This window comes from Colletotrichum chrysophilum, assembly GCF_026319265.1.
Source record: "Colletotrichum chrysophilum strain AFK26 chromosome Unknown scaffold_46, whole genome shotgun sequence".
In the NCBI taxonomy this organism is placed as follows: Eukaryota; Fungi; Ascomycota; class Sordariomycetes; order Glomerellales; family Glomerellaceae; genus Colletotrichum; species Colletotrichum chrysophilum.
This window is the reverse complement of record NW_026517333.1, coordinates 303,772-318,249: the sequence shown is the minus strand read 5'-3', so window position 1 is coordinate 318,249 and position 14,478 is coordinate 303,772. Positions and strand designations below refer to the sequence as shown.

Genomic DNA, 14,478 nt, shown 5'->3' with positions numbered 1-14,478 from the left:
AAGTCTGACCATGAGCCAGGCTCAGGTCATACTATATACAAGTTCTGCACAGTATCTCCTGTGGTGGCTATGTAGGATATCCGTGCTATCCAACATATCCATGGATAGCTGGGATAGCGGACATATCCAACATATCCATCTTTGCCCTGTATCCGTGCTGTTTCTAAAGTCACGTGACCTGTACCATAGTTCTTCCTTTCCCGATGGTTCCTGGTTACACCTGCGTTACTGCTTACATATGTTCTGCGTTAGCCGCCGAGATGCCAGGCGGGGCTGTTCCAACGTGTCATGCCTGTCGGGTCGTAACACAGAGGTCTTGTCCGCCGACGAGGTCAGCGGCCTTGTGCGCTCCGGGCCCCGTCGTAAGAAGCACGAGTTGGCCGCAACACGGGTCGGGTCGTAGTCTGCAATATCAGGATGGATATCCAGACTTGAGGCCTAGTTTGAGAATATGCTTGCCAGTGGTAGGTAACTTCTCACAGCATTCAATCTCACGAGAAGGAGTAGCCTTTGCATGTGACCTCCCTTAGCACAGATTGCTTTCCCCATTATGGTCTGCCGCAACAAGAAACATTGGTGTCTAGAACGTTCTCAAGGGCCCTGGATATTGCATCAGAAGGAGAGGATGACAGCGTGCAAGCGAATACAGGCAACGGAATAAAAGGACGACAACGAGAAAATAGGGACACGAATAAGGATGAAAACAAATGCCAACGTTCGCCTCATCCAGCAATCAGGAAGCTAACCCCCGGTTTGGGCCGCCCGACAATGGGTTTGTAATAAGGGAAAGCCAGAAGCAGTCACGTCACAGCTAAACAAAAGCAGATCATTGGAAACAAGTGGCTACAACGTAATGTCTTGAAACATAAAGCTCTCCTCATAGTCTCATTGATTATCTGCATCCATTTCATTCCCACCACAGTATCTGCAGCATCCACGGCCCTCTGCGTAGGCTCTCTAGGGTATGTTATGAGGGGAACCCCGACCACTTCCTCCGGATGTTCAGCTTTCTTTTTCGTTCAGTAGAACAGTAATCTGGGCTATGATGGCAATCTTAGCGCTAAGAATCGCCACCCAGCTTGTGAAGCGAACAGCCCGGACTTTGAGCAGCACATACACATGAGCGGATAGGTCGCTGGCAGTCGCATGTGCCCACCCAGAGAGGTACTTGCACAACTGCCGCGGCGTTCCATGAGGGGGGAAGTACCGAATTCGGTGCCTCGCAATATTTCCCACACCTTCAATTGACTAACCCACAAAGGCTTCAAGGCTTCGCTCAAGTAGCGAGGAGATTCCTCATGTTGATTTGCATCCGAGCGCTGTGAATGCCGCTGTTGGGAATTCCCGTTTCGTTCCTTCCGCTCCGCTTCGCCCCACGTCAGGAGCCACGCGCCGGAAGGTACCTACCTTTTGATTCAGACCTTTAATTCTCCTGCGCTAGAGTGACTATCTTTTCTGTGTGCTCGCTATCGTTGCTACTTTCGTCGCTATCGGCATTACTAATATCGTCATCTGGTCGCTGTTTATCGTCGTCGTCGTCGTTGTCGTCTGTACATAGGAAATGTAATTGCCTAGGCAGAAAGGAACATCAGGCCTTCTCTTTTAAATGCCCAATAATGCGTGACTACAAGAACAAAGCTTATAAATATATATCTACCATTTATGTTAGGAATTAGCAATCTAACGCCAAAGGTTTCATAGTTTTGACCTTTTGGTTTTGCTTTTTCTTTCCGCCTCACTCATATTACTTTCTAAACTTTCAGTAGCACTTGTCGCAGTTTCAAACTCCATTCGGAGATATACCTTCCCGCATTATATATAGAGACTCCTCTTTCCATCTGCATCAACTCAGCTGTCAGTTACCTCACTTCGAAAGTTTTCATTGGGGTTTATTCTAGCCTTCATATACTGACATTTCTGTAAGCTATCCTTGCAGCAAACGCACGCCATGGACCCTATGCCCGACGACGCCTTCATTCCCGGAGACCGCGATTTTCTCTGCTCTCCACGATGTAGCCTGGTTCTCACTCCTCATGAAGCGCCGAAACCGTGGGGACACCATTACCCAGATCCTTTCGATCTTAAACCTGCCGACATGGGACCGACCGATGAGGAGAAGAATTTCTCCCAAACTCAACTGGTTTTCAGTGAAAATAACAGACCCCTTCGCTTCGACCAAGAGAAGCAGAAAGTCAAAGACGAACAGCTACACGTCGTCATTGTCAAGACGATACCAGGTAACCGCGGTAGAGGCGATTTTCCTGGTCCTCATAACCTCTTATGTAGAGTCACTCGGGCCCCCGCAACAGAAGCACCTTAGCGTGGGTGATTCAGTCTTCATCAAGGTATATGACCCCTTGTTCTGGTGGGCAACAGATCTCCTTGATATCTATTTCAAGGTTACAGCTACGGCAGACATGGCCTTTTGCGACGAAGTCGGCGCATACTCCTTCTTGCAAGAGAAGGGTCTCACCGGGTTCCCGCATCTAGCTCCAGAGTTCTTTGGAAGCTGGACAGCAGCGGTGACGAGTAGCAATCCCAAGTACGAAGGGCAAACTCGGCATGTGGGAGTACTTGCGTTGGAATATATCGACGGCATCCAGCTGGATAAGCTGTTCACCCCTGGCACTAGGCCTCGCTCTCAGACTGTCACCATGTATTGGGAAACCGATACTCCTGTTTCCTTCGATACTAATGAAGAGACCTGCATGGGGGTGATGAAGAAGCTTATATGGGAAAACATGGAGCAAGAGTTTGCGGGCATCACCCATGGAGACATCCATCCGAGGAGCGTCCTCGTCTCCATGCGCAACGGACACGATATCTTGGATTCACCTCGGGTTTCCCTCATAGGGTGGAGGAGATCGGTCATTGACGAGATCTCCAAACACCCGCAAAATGCCTTCGCCTACTACAGCAGACCGATACATCCGTTTAACCGATTCAGCATCATCAGACTGCGCGACTTCCTCGGATGGATCCCCCGAGACTGGAAAGACCGTGAAGACAACCCGCGAGACTCTTGGCAGCTCCACAAGTGGTTTTTCGAAACGTTTGGCACCATAGTCAACGAAAACAACCCGAACTTTCAGGCTTGGCCGGAATGGGCTCTGTTGGATCACGCTTTCATGGGTCTGACGGTCAGTGAGGATGCCGATGGCGATAAGGAAGCCATCCCATCCATCTGGCAGACTTGATCCAGCAGCCTTTGGCCTCTTGGTGGCTAAGTTGGATCTTAGACCCATGACCATTAGTAGTTTGGTTTGATAATAAGTGAGATTGTCAAGTATCTAATGAAAGTAATGAAAGTGCCCCCATTTCTTACTTCCATAATCTTAGTAAACTTCCGTTAAAGCGAGTGAAGGAGCTCTCAAATTTTATGTTTACAGCTCTCAGTTGCACTTTTGACATGACAGTATGACTAAGTTTCTTCAAAGTTTTCACAGGGCCCTTACGTTGCCTGCGCTGGAAGCGACTTCCTTTTCTGACAAGTCGCGCAGCCACCGCTGTTTTGGTCGTCGCTGCCATTTCTCTGCTATCGTTATCGTCCCTGCCGTCGTCTCTGTCGTCGTCGCCAGCGTCACGAGGCAGACCACAGTGATAATGATGGGGAATGAAATTAAGACTATGTCATTTAGCCTCTTCTTCGTCTCCCTAGGCTTTGAGTCCTGTGGGTCACTCCATCGCCCGCCCACACCCGGAATGGCCAACCTTGACTGTCCAGTAAAGAACAAAATAGGCTTTCCTGTTCATTATTCCCATTTTAATTCTTTGGAACCTCTTATATGCAGCAATGCCCATCTCCTGTTCTTATCTTTCACTCCTCAGTAAATTTCCAACTATCTTCATCTTCCAAGCAGCTCTGTCAACCAAACGGAATATCAAGCGAAAACAACTTTACACTACCCCAAATCATGGCTTTCGACAATGATTCGGATGTCTACGAGGATCATGCAGAGCTGTATCACTCTGGCAAGCGCCTCATTCTTACGCCACATAAGTCACCTGCACCCTTCGGCTCGTCTTTTTACCCGGATCCGCCAAATTTGACATCGAAACAAATGATTCCTACTGATGAGGAGAAAAGCTTTTCACGTACGCAACTGGTCTTCTCTGAGTCCAACGGTCCCCTCGACTTCGACGAGACAAAGCAAAATGATAAAAGCAGCCAGGTGCATTTGGAGATCCTCGACATGGTTGATGGTGGATATGGTGCTCAATACACCCCCAGGCCCCAGAAAGTCTTGTGCAAGGTGGTCCAGACGGCCTCAGCCTCTTCTGACAACAGCGAGAACAAAGCTCCTGTGCTTGAACAGCTTGTCTTCTTGAAGCTTTACGATCCTTTGTTCTGGCCCCTGAAGGTTGATCTTTCCGAGTTCTGCTTCAAGGTCACTGTCCGAGCGGGCTTTGCTCATAGCAACGAAGTCGGCGCCTACTCTCATCTCTTCAAAGCAGGTTTGACAGGCTTCCCACACCTGGCTCCTCAATATCACGGATGCTGGACCGTTTCTGCCACCAGCGCCGATCCTAAGTACGCGGGAAAAGTTCGGCATGTGGTTGCGCTGGCCTTAGAGTATGTTGAGGGGCGGTGTCTGAGTGATCTTTTCCAGCCAAGCGGGCCCTTTCGGGATCGCTTCCGATCCAGTTGGTCCAACCCACAGGAGCCGCCGACCTACATCTCAGCTGACGAAGACACTCGTCTCAGCATCATGGAAAAGCTCATGGATGGACTCATATCGGAGGAATTCGTCGACGTGAACCACGGCAATTTTCACCCATCAAACATGATTATTTCATTGAAAAACGGCCAGACCACACTCGAACAGCCACGAATCGTCCAGATCTCATACCGCAGATCCAAGGTGACAACTTTAGGACGGGATCCCTACAAGGCCTATCTCTACTTCGCGAAGAAGCCTCATCCGTTCATACGATTCAGCATGGGCAGGCTTGCGCCTTTCTTTGGATGGATTCCCCCATCATGGGAAGGCCAAAACCTCGGCCGTGACACGCCTCTTTTCCTGTATCGGTGGTTGGCTATCACGTTCGGCCCATTCGTCGATAATCCAACATATACGTATCGTGGAAGTCCACCTGCTGATATGATAGTGGATGCCAAGGGTACTGTCAGCCAATACTCCATGTACTTGGAGAACAAGCGCCTTGAGGAGAAGAGGCACCTTGAGGAGAGCAAACCCGACGAGAATTCGGAGGAGAAGAGGCCTCGTGAGGAGACCGTCTTGGCTGCGGAGGTGCTCTAGGCCAACTACACACGTCAGATTAATTCAACTCTCCTCTCATCAGACTGCTAATCCGAGAACGGTTCTCTGTCGCGATGTTTTTCTATGTCATCAAATTCACCGTATTTGGCCGGTTTCTACGCAATGTTAATAAATTATAATAAAAGTCCCCGAAAAATATTCGTCCAAAGTCCAGGTGATGTCTGTTGTCTTGCACACAAAACATGGGATACGTCGGAGGTCGGTATTCTTTAGCGCCGACCCCCGATCTTCCACGTGCCATGCGCCACACCAGCCACCGGCGCCGACTACCGCGCCTCCGTCTCCAAATCCCCCAACCCAGCCCCAATCTTCAGCAACCAACATGCATTAACTTGCCAACGAACAAGGCCCGGAACGCTTCTTCATCCCCAAAAGTAACATTTCTGCCGCCGGAACCATGCAGAGCTCTTCAGCCGCACCTTCGCTCACGCCAAAGTTGGCCCCGGCGCCCTTCATTCAGCGCTCGCTGGCAGTCCGACAACTCATTGAGGCGTTCCTCGCGTGAGCGTGGCAGCCCTACCATTCTCTCATCGTCGGCCCATCCCTGTCCGCGCCGTCTTACACTCCCGCCCGCTGAAAGCTACTCCGACCGCCGGGGGCAGCGTGGCAGCCCAGCGCTACCCGTCCATCTTCGTCAATCCCTGCCCGCCCGCGAAGTAAGCACGGAGCTTGTGATGGCGAGGCCCCGATGGGCTTGTTCAGCTGATGTCGGGCATGGAAACTCTGAAGCGTATCGAGTCTCTTCGTTACGACAGCATGGAGTACTGGTCCGAGGAGACTGGATTTAAAGTCCAGCGCTGCCTCTCATTCCCCAACGCATTTGGGACAGTGGCCCATCACCAAATCACTAGCACAGTGACAAGGCAAAACACCAATCAACAGAACCAGCCATAACGATAGACATGTCGACAACAGACGTACTCATCGTCGGCGCAGGTCCAACGGGCCTGACCCTCGCCCTCGAGCTCTCCGTCCAAAAAATCCCCTTCCGCATCATCGACAAACTCGAAGCTCCCTCGGACAAATCCCGTGCCCTGGCCGTGCAATGCCGCACGCAAGAGCTCCTCAACCGCCATCCCACCGTCGCCAAGGAAATGCTGGCGAACGGCGTCCAGGGCCCCGGCGTCAACATCCACTGCAACCAGAAGCACCTCATCACCGGCACGTTTGACGACCTTGGCTTCGACGACACCCAGTTCCCCCTGCCGATATGGATCCCGCAGGGCGACACCGAGGCGGCGCTGACGCGGCAGCTCGAAGACTACGGCGGCAAGGTTGAGCGGGGCATCACGGCGGAAGACATCGAGCAGGACGCCGACTCCACCACGGTCACGCTCGTCAAGGGCAGCGAGAGGGAGGTCCTCAAGGCCAAGTACATCGTCGGCTGCGACGGCGCGCACAGCGCCGTACGCAAGAGCACCGACCTTACCTTTGAAGGTGCCCAGTATCCCCAGACGTTCATCCTCGCCGACATCAAGCTTGGAGGCCCCTATGATACCGAGAGGGTGTCCATGTACCTTGGCGGGCGCATCATGGTCATCTTCCCTCTGAAGGACGGCGTCGTCCGCATTGTCGGCGAGAGGTCTTCATACAGCAAATACTCTGGTGATCCGACTGTGCAGGAGATCAAGGAGTTCATTGAGGAGTTGGCCGGGGGCACGTGGGAGGTCACCGATCCGATCTGGCTGACGCATTTCCGCTGGAACTGCCGAGGCGTGAACAATTACCGCGACGGACGCATCTTCGTGGCCGGCGACGCGGCGCATATTCACTCGCCCGCCGGAGGGCAGGGCATGAACACCGGTATCCAGGACGCCATCAACCTTGGCTGGAAGATGAGCGCCGTCCTGCGTGGAGAGAAGGACGACTCGTTCCTGGACACGTACCAGGAGGAGAGACACCCGATCGGCAGCCGCCTGTTGCATAGCACCGATAGGATGTTTAACGCTGTCGCATCGCAGAACTTCATCTACACATACATCCGCAACAAGTTGATGCCCTGGATTGTGCCGTACATCTGGGGCGACAAGGCGCGCCGACTCCGTGCATTCACCTTCATCTCCCAGATGGGCATTAAGTACCGCAACAGCTCCATCGTCCACACCGCGACCGGTTTCGAAGGCCCCGTCAAGGGCGGCTGGAGAGCCCCGGATGGCGAGCTCCTAGATGAGAGGGGCGAGAAGGGCAAGTGGCTGCTCGAGTTGTCCAGCAACAAGGAGCACACCATCATGCTCTTCTCTGGCATGCTTGGGGACGAGGAGGAGGTGAAGCAGGCGGAGGAGAAGATCCTCGCCGATAAGCGCTACAAGGAGCGCGGGGTTGTCAAGGTCTTTGGCGGCCAGACGATCGGCGCGGGAGGATTTAGAGACAGGGACGGCGTGCTTCACAGGCGCTACGGCTTCGAAAAGGGGGCGGGCCTGGTGGTCGTCAGACCGGACGGGTACGTGAGCTTCGCCGGACCTGCGGAGTCGGTGGAGGAGTTTCTGTCAATCTGAGAGGCGCCGGTTACGGCCCATTTGAAGACTTTGTTTCGAGGACAAGGAGTTTGGCGCGGTCTGCGGATTCGGATAATTACTCTCCTCTGCTCACAATTTTAGAGGCTTCTACTTTTGAATGAAACGTGTTCATGTTCACAGTCAGCCGCCGGACTCCTCGACGTCCATCGTGTTGTTGTTGAATCCCTCATCCGAATCAGATTGACGAGCTGCGGGCTGACGAGCTCAACAAAGGTCCGAGGCCCCGGAGACTCTCCGAGCCAACGACCGAGGAAGCAGCCATGTCCCCTACACGACAGAGCCGCACTCCAGCAAACCAATGACAACATCTGTGGTCCTCCTCCCTTTTCCAAAACGTCGTCCAAAACCGAACGACATCAGACTGACAGCAGCATGGAGTCCCCGCATCAACTTCGAGATGCCCATTCGGACCGACCAGGTGGTTTTTTTTTGTCCCTTCCCCGTTTACCCACCGACAGACGCAGCTGTCTCCCCCCACGGGAACAATGCAAAGATGTGGGCGACCTACGTATCTGACAGCCTGACTAAGTGCTCCCCAACGCCACGCCAGAATGTGACAAAGGACAAAGAGCCAGTCGCCATCGCGGGGCCTGGATTAAGCTTCGACGACAGCGATGGCCCCGGCACCCGTTTCAGAGCCGCGGCGGGGCCAACACGACGTCATCGCGCGCTAGTTCCGCCATTCACGACCAAGGAAGCCGGCACCAGAGTGGATTCCCACGATGGAATTGACGACGTTTGTCGCTGTGTTTTCTCGCTGGCTGCTGCTGACTCTTTCTCTTGTCGCCTTGCCTTGGTTTCCCGCCCGGGTCGCGGCGATCATCTATGCGGGAGCAGACCGAACACCACCACGCTCCAAGTGGCAGCAACACCTCCATCCCCCCTGGCTCTCGACTGCCCCCTTCGGCCTCTCACCCCTGCACCCATCCAATCGCTGCCATCATCGCCCTCCACCCCCCCCCCCCCTGAACCTGGCAACCTGCACCCCAGATCCAGCATGGCCAACACCATTCGGCCCGTCCTAATGAGCGCCAAAACCAGCGGGCAGGTCTGGAGCGAGGCAAGGTACCAGGCGCACGTACGCCGGCTACGTACCCCCATCACCGCCGCCGCACCATGACGATGACATCGTCTGTTATCCACACTTGTACCCCCATCATGGGCGAGAATGTGCGACAGATTGAGCGGCGTGTCCGGGGCTGACGCCGGCCGGTGCAAGTGCGGCTGCGGATACGGAATGGCTCCGAGCGGGTAGCTAGATTGATGCGCGAAGATCTCTTGGCTATATAGATCTGTGTAACGCCGCCCTCCCTTCTTGTGACGGAGGCATCGGTCTGTTCAGGGCCTGCGATACTCGGCACCTTGCAATCACCATCGACTCACATCCCTATTCCGAAGATCGTGTCGACTTACATCCTCTCGATCCTACTTCTCGACACTCATACTCATCACCGAACCCATTAATCACCATGGGTTACTTCGGCCTCAAGGGCGGCTGGCTCACCTTCTGGGTGACGGTCGCCTGCGCAACAGACATGACACTCTTCGGGTACGCATTGAAACCCCCATCCCTCCTCCTCTCCGCCACTCACCCCCCAAACACCGTCCAATCACACCCAAGAGCAAAGGCTAACATCCCACCCCCCAAAAGCTACGACCAAGGCGTCTTTGGCGGCGTGATCGTGACCTACGACTTCCTGCAGACGATGGGCATTGTCGGCAACGACAAGCTCCAGAGCACGGTGACGGCCATCTACGACATTGGCTGCTTCCTCGGCGCCATCTCCACCATCTGGATCGGCGAGCGGCTCGGGCGCAAGAACACCGTGCTCGTTGGCACCACCATCATGTCCATCGGCGCCATCCTCCAGATCGCGGCCTTCAACTATGCCACCATGATGACCGGCCGCGTGATCGCGGGCATCGGAAACGGCATCAACACCTCGACGGCGCCCGTGTGGCAGGGCGAGACGAGCAAGGCCAGCTGGCGTGGAAAGTTGATTGTCATTGAGATGATTATGAACATCTTTGGGTTCTCTTTGAGTAAGTTGATGTGTGTTTGGTTTAGATGTGATTGATACTGACAGAACAGGCAACTGGGTCACCTTTGGCTTCTCGTATCTCACCGGCTCCGTAACATGGAGGTTCCCCCTGGCCTTCCAATTTATCTTCATCTTCATCCTCTTCGGCACCGTCCCATGGCTTCCTGAATCTCCTCGGTAAGTTCACATTCACGCATTGATCATGACTTCAGACTAACAACCCCCAGTTGGCTCCTCGCAAAGGGCCGCGTTGCTGAGGCAGAGCAAATTCTCGCAGACCTGGAAGACCGCCCTGTCGACGACGCCTACATCCAGACACAGTCCAAGGACATCCAGTGGGCTGTTGAGTACGAGCGCGAGAACACCGTCCCCTGGTCCGATCTTCTCCGCGGTAAGACTGGCGAGACTGCCGGCACCGGAACGCTCCGCCGCATCATTCTTGGCATGGGCACGCAAGCCATGCAACAGGTAAGACTGATTCCGCCTCGAAAATTTGGCCATCCAGCTAATACATCCAAGCTCGGCGGTATCAATGTCACGAGCTACTACCTCCCCACCGTCCTCATCCAGTCCGTCGGCCTCGACAACAAGACTGCCCGACTCCTCGCCGCGTGCAACTCCGTCAGCTACTTCCTCTTCAGTTTGATCGGCATCCCGAACGTCGAGAGATGGGGTCGTAGGAAGATGATGATGTGTACGTCCCTCCTCATGCCGCAACAAGACAAATGCTGACCAAAACAGACGCCGCCGCCGGCCAATTCGTCTGCTACCTCGTCATCACAATCTGCATCCGCCACACCGAACTCGGAAGCCTCTCCGCTGAGACGCAAGGCCAATGGGCCAAGGCCTCCATCGCCTTCTTCTTCCTCTACTACGTCTTCTTCGGCATCGGCTGGCAAGGTCCGTCCCCTCCCCCGCCCTCCATCCCCCGTCACCAAACTAACTCCGTCCCAAGGTGTCCCCTGGCTCTACCCCACCGAGATCAACTCCCTCTCGATGCGCACAAAGGGCGCCGCCCTCGGCACCGCGACCAACTGGATCGTCAACTTCATGGTCGTCGAGATCACGCCCCCGGGCATCTCCACCCTCGGCTGGAAGTTCTACATCATCTGGACCGTCTTCAACTTCTCCTTCGTGCCCATCGTCTACCTCTTCTACCCGGAGACCGCCGACCGCACCCTCGAGGACGTCGACCGCTTCTTCGCCGAGAACCACGAGGTCCTCGTCTTCCGCAACCCGGACGCCACCTCGTCGAAGCGCCCGCTCAAGTACGTCGCGCAGGAGGAGGACCAGATCGCCAAGAGGAACAGCGGCGTCGTCCCCGGCGAGGTCGAAGACATGCTGCGCAGGCGAGGCGCCGCGGGCGTGGAGAAGAAGGGCGAGGCGGACGAGGAGATGGCGTTTGGGGAGCATCAGGAGAGGAGGTGAGGTACGGGTGGGTTGATGATTATGAGCCATGTTTTAGCATTATATGATTATGAGCCATGTTTTAGCATTATGATACCTCAAGAATCTGCATTTGATTGTTTACTTCACGTTTGGTCTTTGGTACGAGTGGTTCATGGTTTGAAGCTGTGAGTGAAAAGTGAGCAAGCGAGCGAAACTTCTATGATTGGAACGCTTCCACATGCTTGGCTTACTTCCTGGCGCCACATTTGCTTCATATCAAGACACAGCATGTCAAATCAATGAAAGACTCAGTCAAGTCCATTCCGGACAAGAACCAGGCGAAACATACTTCCCCCAAGCCGCGAGGGCTATCCAGATTAGACGTGGCAGGCCGATCAACCTCTTGAGTTATGCATGCGTTCAACCCTTCAAAAAGCAAGTAACACGCCCAACGAACCCCATCCCTGACTCCAAGGAGAAAAGAAGAGCATCCGATGATCCACACCAGCCAAGCACCACAGCAGAGAAGCCAAAAAGATGCGCCGAGGGGGAATCGAACCCCCGGCTCCCCGACGCTGCTTGATGGCAACGGAGAATTTTACCACTAAACCATCGGCGCTGATGGAACATCCAATGAGATGCTTGTCCCTCAACGACGCCGGGCGGGATATCTTCGATGGGAATGAGGGAATTTCCGTCTTGTCATTTCGGTGTGTTGCGGAAATTTGGTGGGTGGGTAAACCGCTGCACGAAAAAAAACCCTGCAGCTGTGGGCGCATGTGGCTGGCTGGCTGGCTGGCTTGTGTGGGGGCTGAGGAATGTGGGGGAGCGTTGTGGTTGCACCGACCCCTGCGCCATGGACTTGGCGGGCTGGCTTTATTCTGACATCCTTCATTGTTTTGCTTGGAATTGGCTATTCTTTGCTGTTTGTTGTGGAAGGTAGGACGATGGTCTGTCCCATTATTTCTGAATCTGAAAATGGGCTCACAATGGTCTTTGATCACTGACAAAGACACACTGACCTTACAATCAATCGCGGCAGGCACAAGGGCCTCAATGGGTGAGAGAACTTTAGCATTCGTAGCAATCCGAGCCCAAAGTCTACGATAGAAGCGTCCAACCATCTCAAACGTATCGTTGGCAAATACCAAAAACACCTCGCTCCGTTCCCCTCCAGATCCAACCTAGACCCAAGCCAAATCCCATCTACCAAGATAAGAAAACCTGAACCCAAGTCGCATGTTCAAAAGCATCAATCATCCTCATGCCCTTCAACCAACCGTGTCAGCAAGCACCTGCAGGACAGTGCGCAGAGCGTCGCGGTCGCGCTGGGACTGGGCCTCCATGTCGTTCATGCGGGCCTGCTGCTGGACGGCCACCTCGGTGAGGTGCATCACCTGGCCGCTGATGGTGTTGAGCTGCGTCGTCATGGCGGCCTGGCTGCGGACGAGCTGCGCCACGGTCTGCTGCTGCTCGGCGAGGTCGCGCTGGAGCTGCGCGGTGGGGGCGGGGGAGCCGTTGGCGGAGGCGGAGTCGCTGTCGTCGTCGCTGTCCGAGTCGGCACCGCCGGCGGCCTTGGCCTTCTGGCGCTTGAGCCAGCGGGAGTCGTGGAACCGCTTGACGTACTCGTCGACATCGGTGCCGCACATTACCTTGTTAGCAGCGGCGCTGTTCCATGTCAGTGACTTTTTCTTGTGAAAATTAGATGGAGGGAAGGAGGCGGGTGAGGACGAACCGGTTGGCCATGAGCTGCTCGCACGACTTGCGGAGGATGTCGACGCGGGCGTCGCGCGTGACGGCGGCCTTGAAGTCGTCGGACTTGTAGACGCGCAGGCAGTTGTCGCGGAGGGAGCGGTACTCGGCGAACTTCTCCCGGCGGGCGGCGGCCTGCTCCGGGGTCTGCGAGGCCTGGTAGGCCCGGGTGCGGACGGTGTTTGGGTTGGTGGAGTAGGAGCCTCCCTTCTTGCGGGCGTCGCCGGGCATCGTGGTGGTTGTAGGGTGGATGCGCTTTGGATTATTCGTGTGATTTTTGGTTGCTTCGTTTGTGAAGGGTTCGTGGGTGTTTGTGAGGAATACCCAGTGGTGATTGTTGTAATAGAGGGAAGGTGGGTGGGGTGTGAGGGTGGGTGTGTACTTTTTTGAATACCTCGGTTGAAGTCTGTAGAGATGGAGGGCAGGCGCACTTGATCACTCAGTTGAGGAAGGAGCGGCTGTGATTCAGCACTTGCCGGTTGTGCCTGTTGTGAGGTGAGGTGAAGCACAGCAGCCGCAGGCACCTCTTTGTGACCACACCAGATGGGACCTAACTAGACCTGCTTTGATGGTGATTTCTGGCGAAGAACGCAAATTCTCCAACTCATATGGCTACGATGATCATTGTTTCGTGAGTTCTATATACCTTATCTCATATCATTGGTCCCATTGGGAAGGGCATGTGGGATTTGATCCCACTGAGGGCGAAATGGGATGCCGTGAGATCATGGGCATTTTTCAGTGGATATAGCTGAACAGCACCTACTTATATTCCCTTGAATCCTCGTCTCTGTCATGCTATACTTGGTCGCCAATATCGTTCACGTTATGTGACATCGAGACGGCTAGGCTTGCCTCCCTGCACTCCATCCCTTACCTCTGTTGCCCTTTCGGCGATGAGGCATTAGTCAATAGGAGTGAACAGAGTGCCGTCACCTGTCTCCCAATGAGTCAAGTCTGCGCTAGAGCCACTCGTCAACCTTGGACTCTCCCCTTTCCATGGCCGTTCCCATTGACCCATGCTGAAGAATACCTGTTAGCAAAGTCTGTCGCTTACCAGGCCGCGAACTCTGCAAAGAATGAAGATGATGCTCGTGGCACTATTCCTGACGTTTGTCTAGCCCGGCAGGCTTCATGACTTTGAGTATCAGTATGCCACCCGCAATACGCTTACAGCTGATCATCACAATCCAAGACTAGCTCACCCAAGACAGGCTCCATGGCAGAACCAATCACTAACTCCGAGGTACAGTCTCTGTCTACAGAGCAGTATGATCTTTGCAGGGGATAGGATCATGAAAGATCCGGCGCAACAGCAGAGGCGTATGTTTAGGTCGAGCCTCAAAGACGACTTGGTTTCGACCAACCTGGGGCTTTTGGCAAAGTTGGTGTATCGCGTCACCTCGTACTTGGGATCTCAATGCTGCAGCGTCTTGGTACGGTTTCGTCCATGATGCCCGGGAGCACTCACCGTTGTTCTTCTCAGCGAACCAATTC

The 14,478-nt window shown here is 54.4% G+C and overlaps 5 protein-coding genes and 1 non-coding gene across 6 annotated transcripts; 4 read left to right on the top strand and 2 right to left on the bottom strand.

Annotated features, from left to right (window-relative positions):
- Positions 1-1,948: 1,948 nt before the first annotated feature.
- On the top strand, positions 1,949-3,197 carry COL26b_006380 (uncharacterized protein; the record flags this gene model as incomplete). Its single annotated transcript, XM_053179200.1, has 2 exons — positions 1,949-2,237; positions 2,287-3,197. The coding sequence occupies 2 exons, from the start codon at positions 1,949-1,951 to the stop codon at positions 3,195-3,197; spliced, it is 1,200 nt and encodes a 399-aa protein (XP_053036957.1).
- Positions 3,198-3,914: 717 nt separating this feature from the next.
- On the top strand, positions 3,915-5,261 carry COL26b_006379 (uncharacterized protein; the record flags this gene model as incomplete). Its single annotated transcript, XM_053179199.1, has 1 exon — positions 3,915-5,261. One exon carries the CDS (start codon positions 3,915-3,917, stop codon positions 5,259-5,261), a length of 1,347 nt encoding a protein of 448 aa, XP_053036956.1.
- Positions 5,262-6,184: 923 nt separating this feature from the next.
- On the top strand, positions 6,185-7,777 carry COL26b_006378 (uncharacterized protein; the record flags this gene model as incomplete). Its single annotated transcript, XM_053179198.1, has 1 exon — positions 6,185-7,777. The coding sequence occupies one exon, from the start codon at positions 6,185-6,187 to the stop codon at positions 7,775-7,777; it is 1,593 nt and encodes a 530-aa protein (XP_053036955.1).
- Positions 7,778-9,267: 1,490 nt separating this feature from the next.
- COL26b_006377 (uncharacterized protein) lies at positions 9,268-11,268 on the top strand (the record flags this gene model as incomplete). Its single annotated transcript, XM_053179197.1, has 7 exons — positions 9,268-9,347; positions 9,450-9,841; positions 9,891-10,017; positions 10,068-10,308; positions 10,360-10,534; positions 10,582-10,740; positions 10,796-11,268. 7 exons carry the CDS (start codon positions 9,268-9,270, stop codon positions 11,266-11,268), a joined length of 1,647 nt encoding a protein of 548 aa, XP_053036954.1.
- A 499-nt stretch (positions 11,269-11,767) lies between these two features.
- On the bottom strand, positions 11,768-11,848 carry COL26b_006376. The gene has a single exon. It is a non-coding gene; the product is annotated as a tRNA-Gly (tRNA).
- Positions 11,849-12,500: 652 nt separating this feature from the next.
- Positions 12,501-13,212, bottom strand: COL26b_006375 (uncharacterized protein; the record flags this gene model as incomplete). The annotated part of the gene is made up of 2 exons (XM_053179196.1): positions 12,501-12,897; positions 12,965-13,212. The coding sequence occupies 2 exons, from the start codon at positions 13,210-13,212 to the stop codon at positions 12,501-12,503; spliced, it is 645 nt and encodes a 214-aa protein (XP_053036953.1).
- Between the last annotated feature and the right edge of the window lie 1,266 nt (positions 13,213-14,478).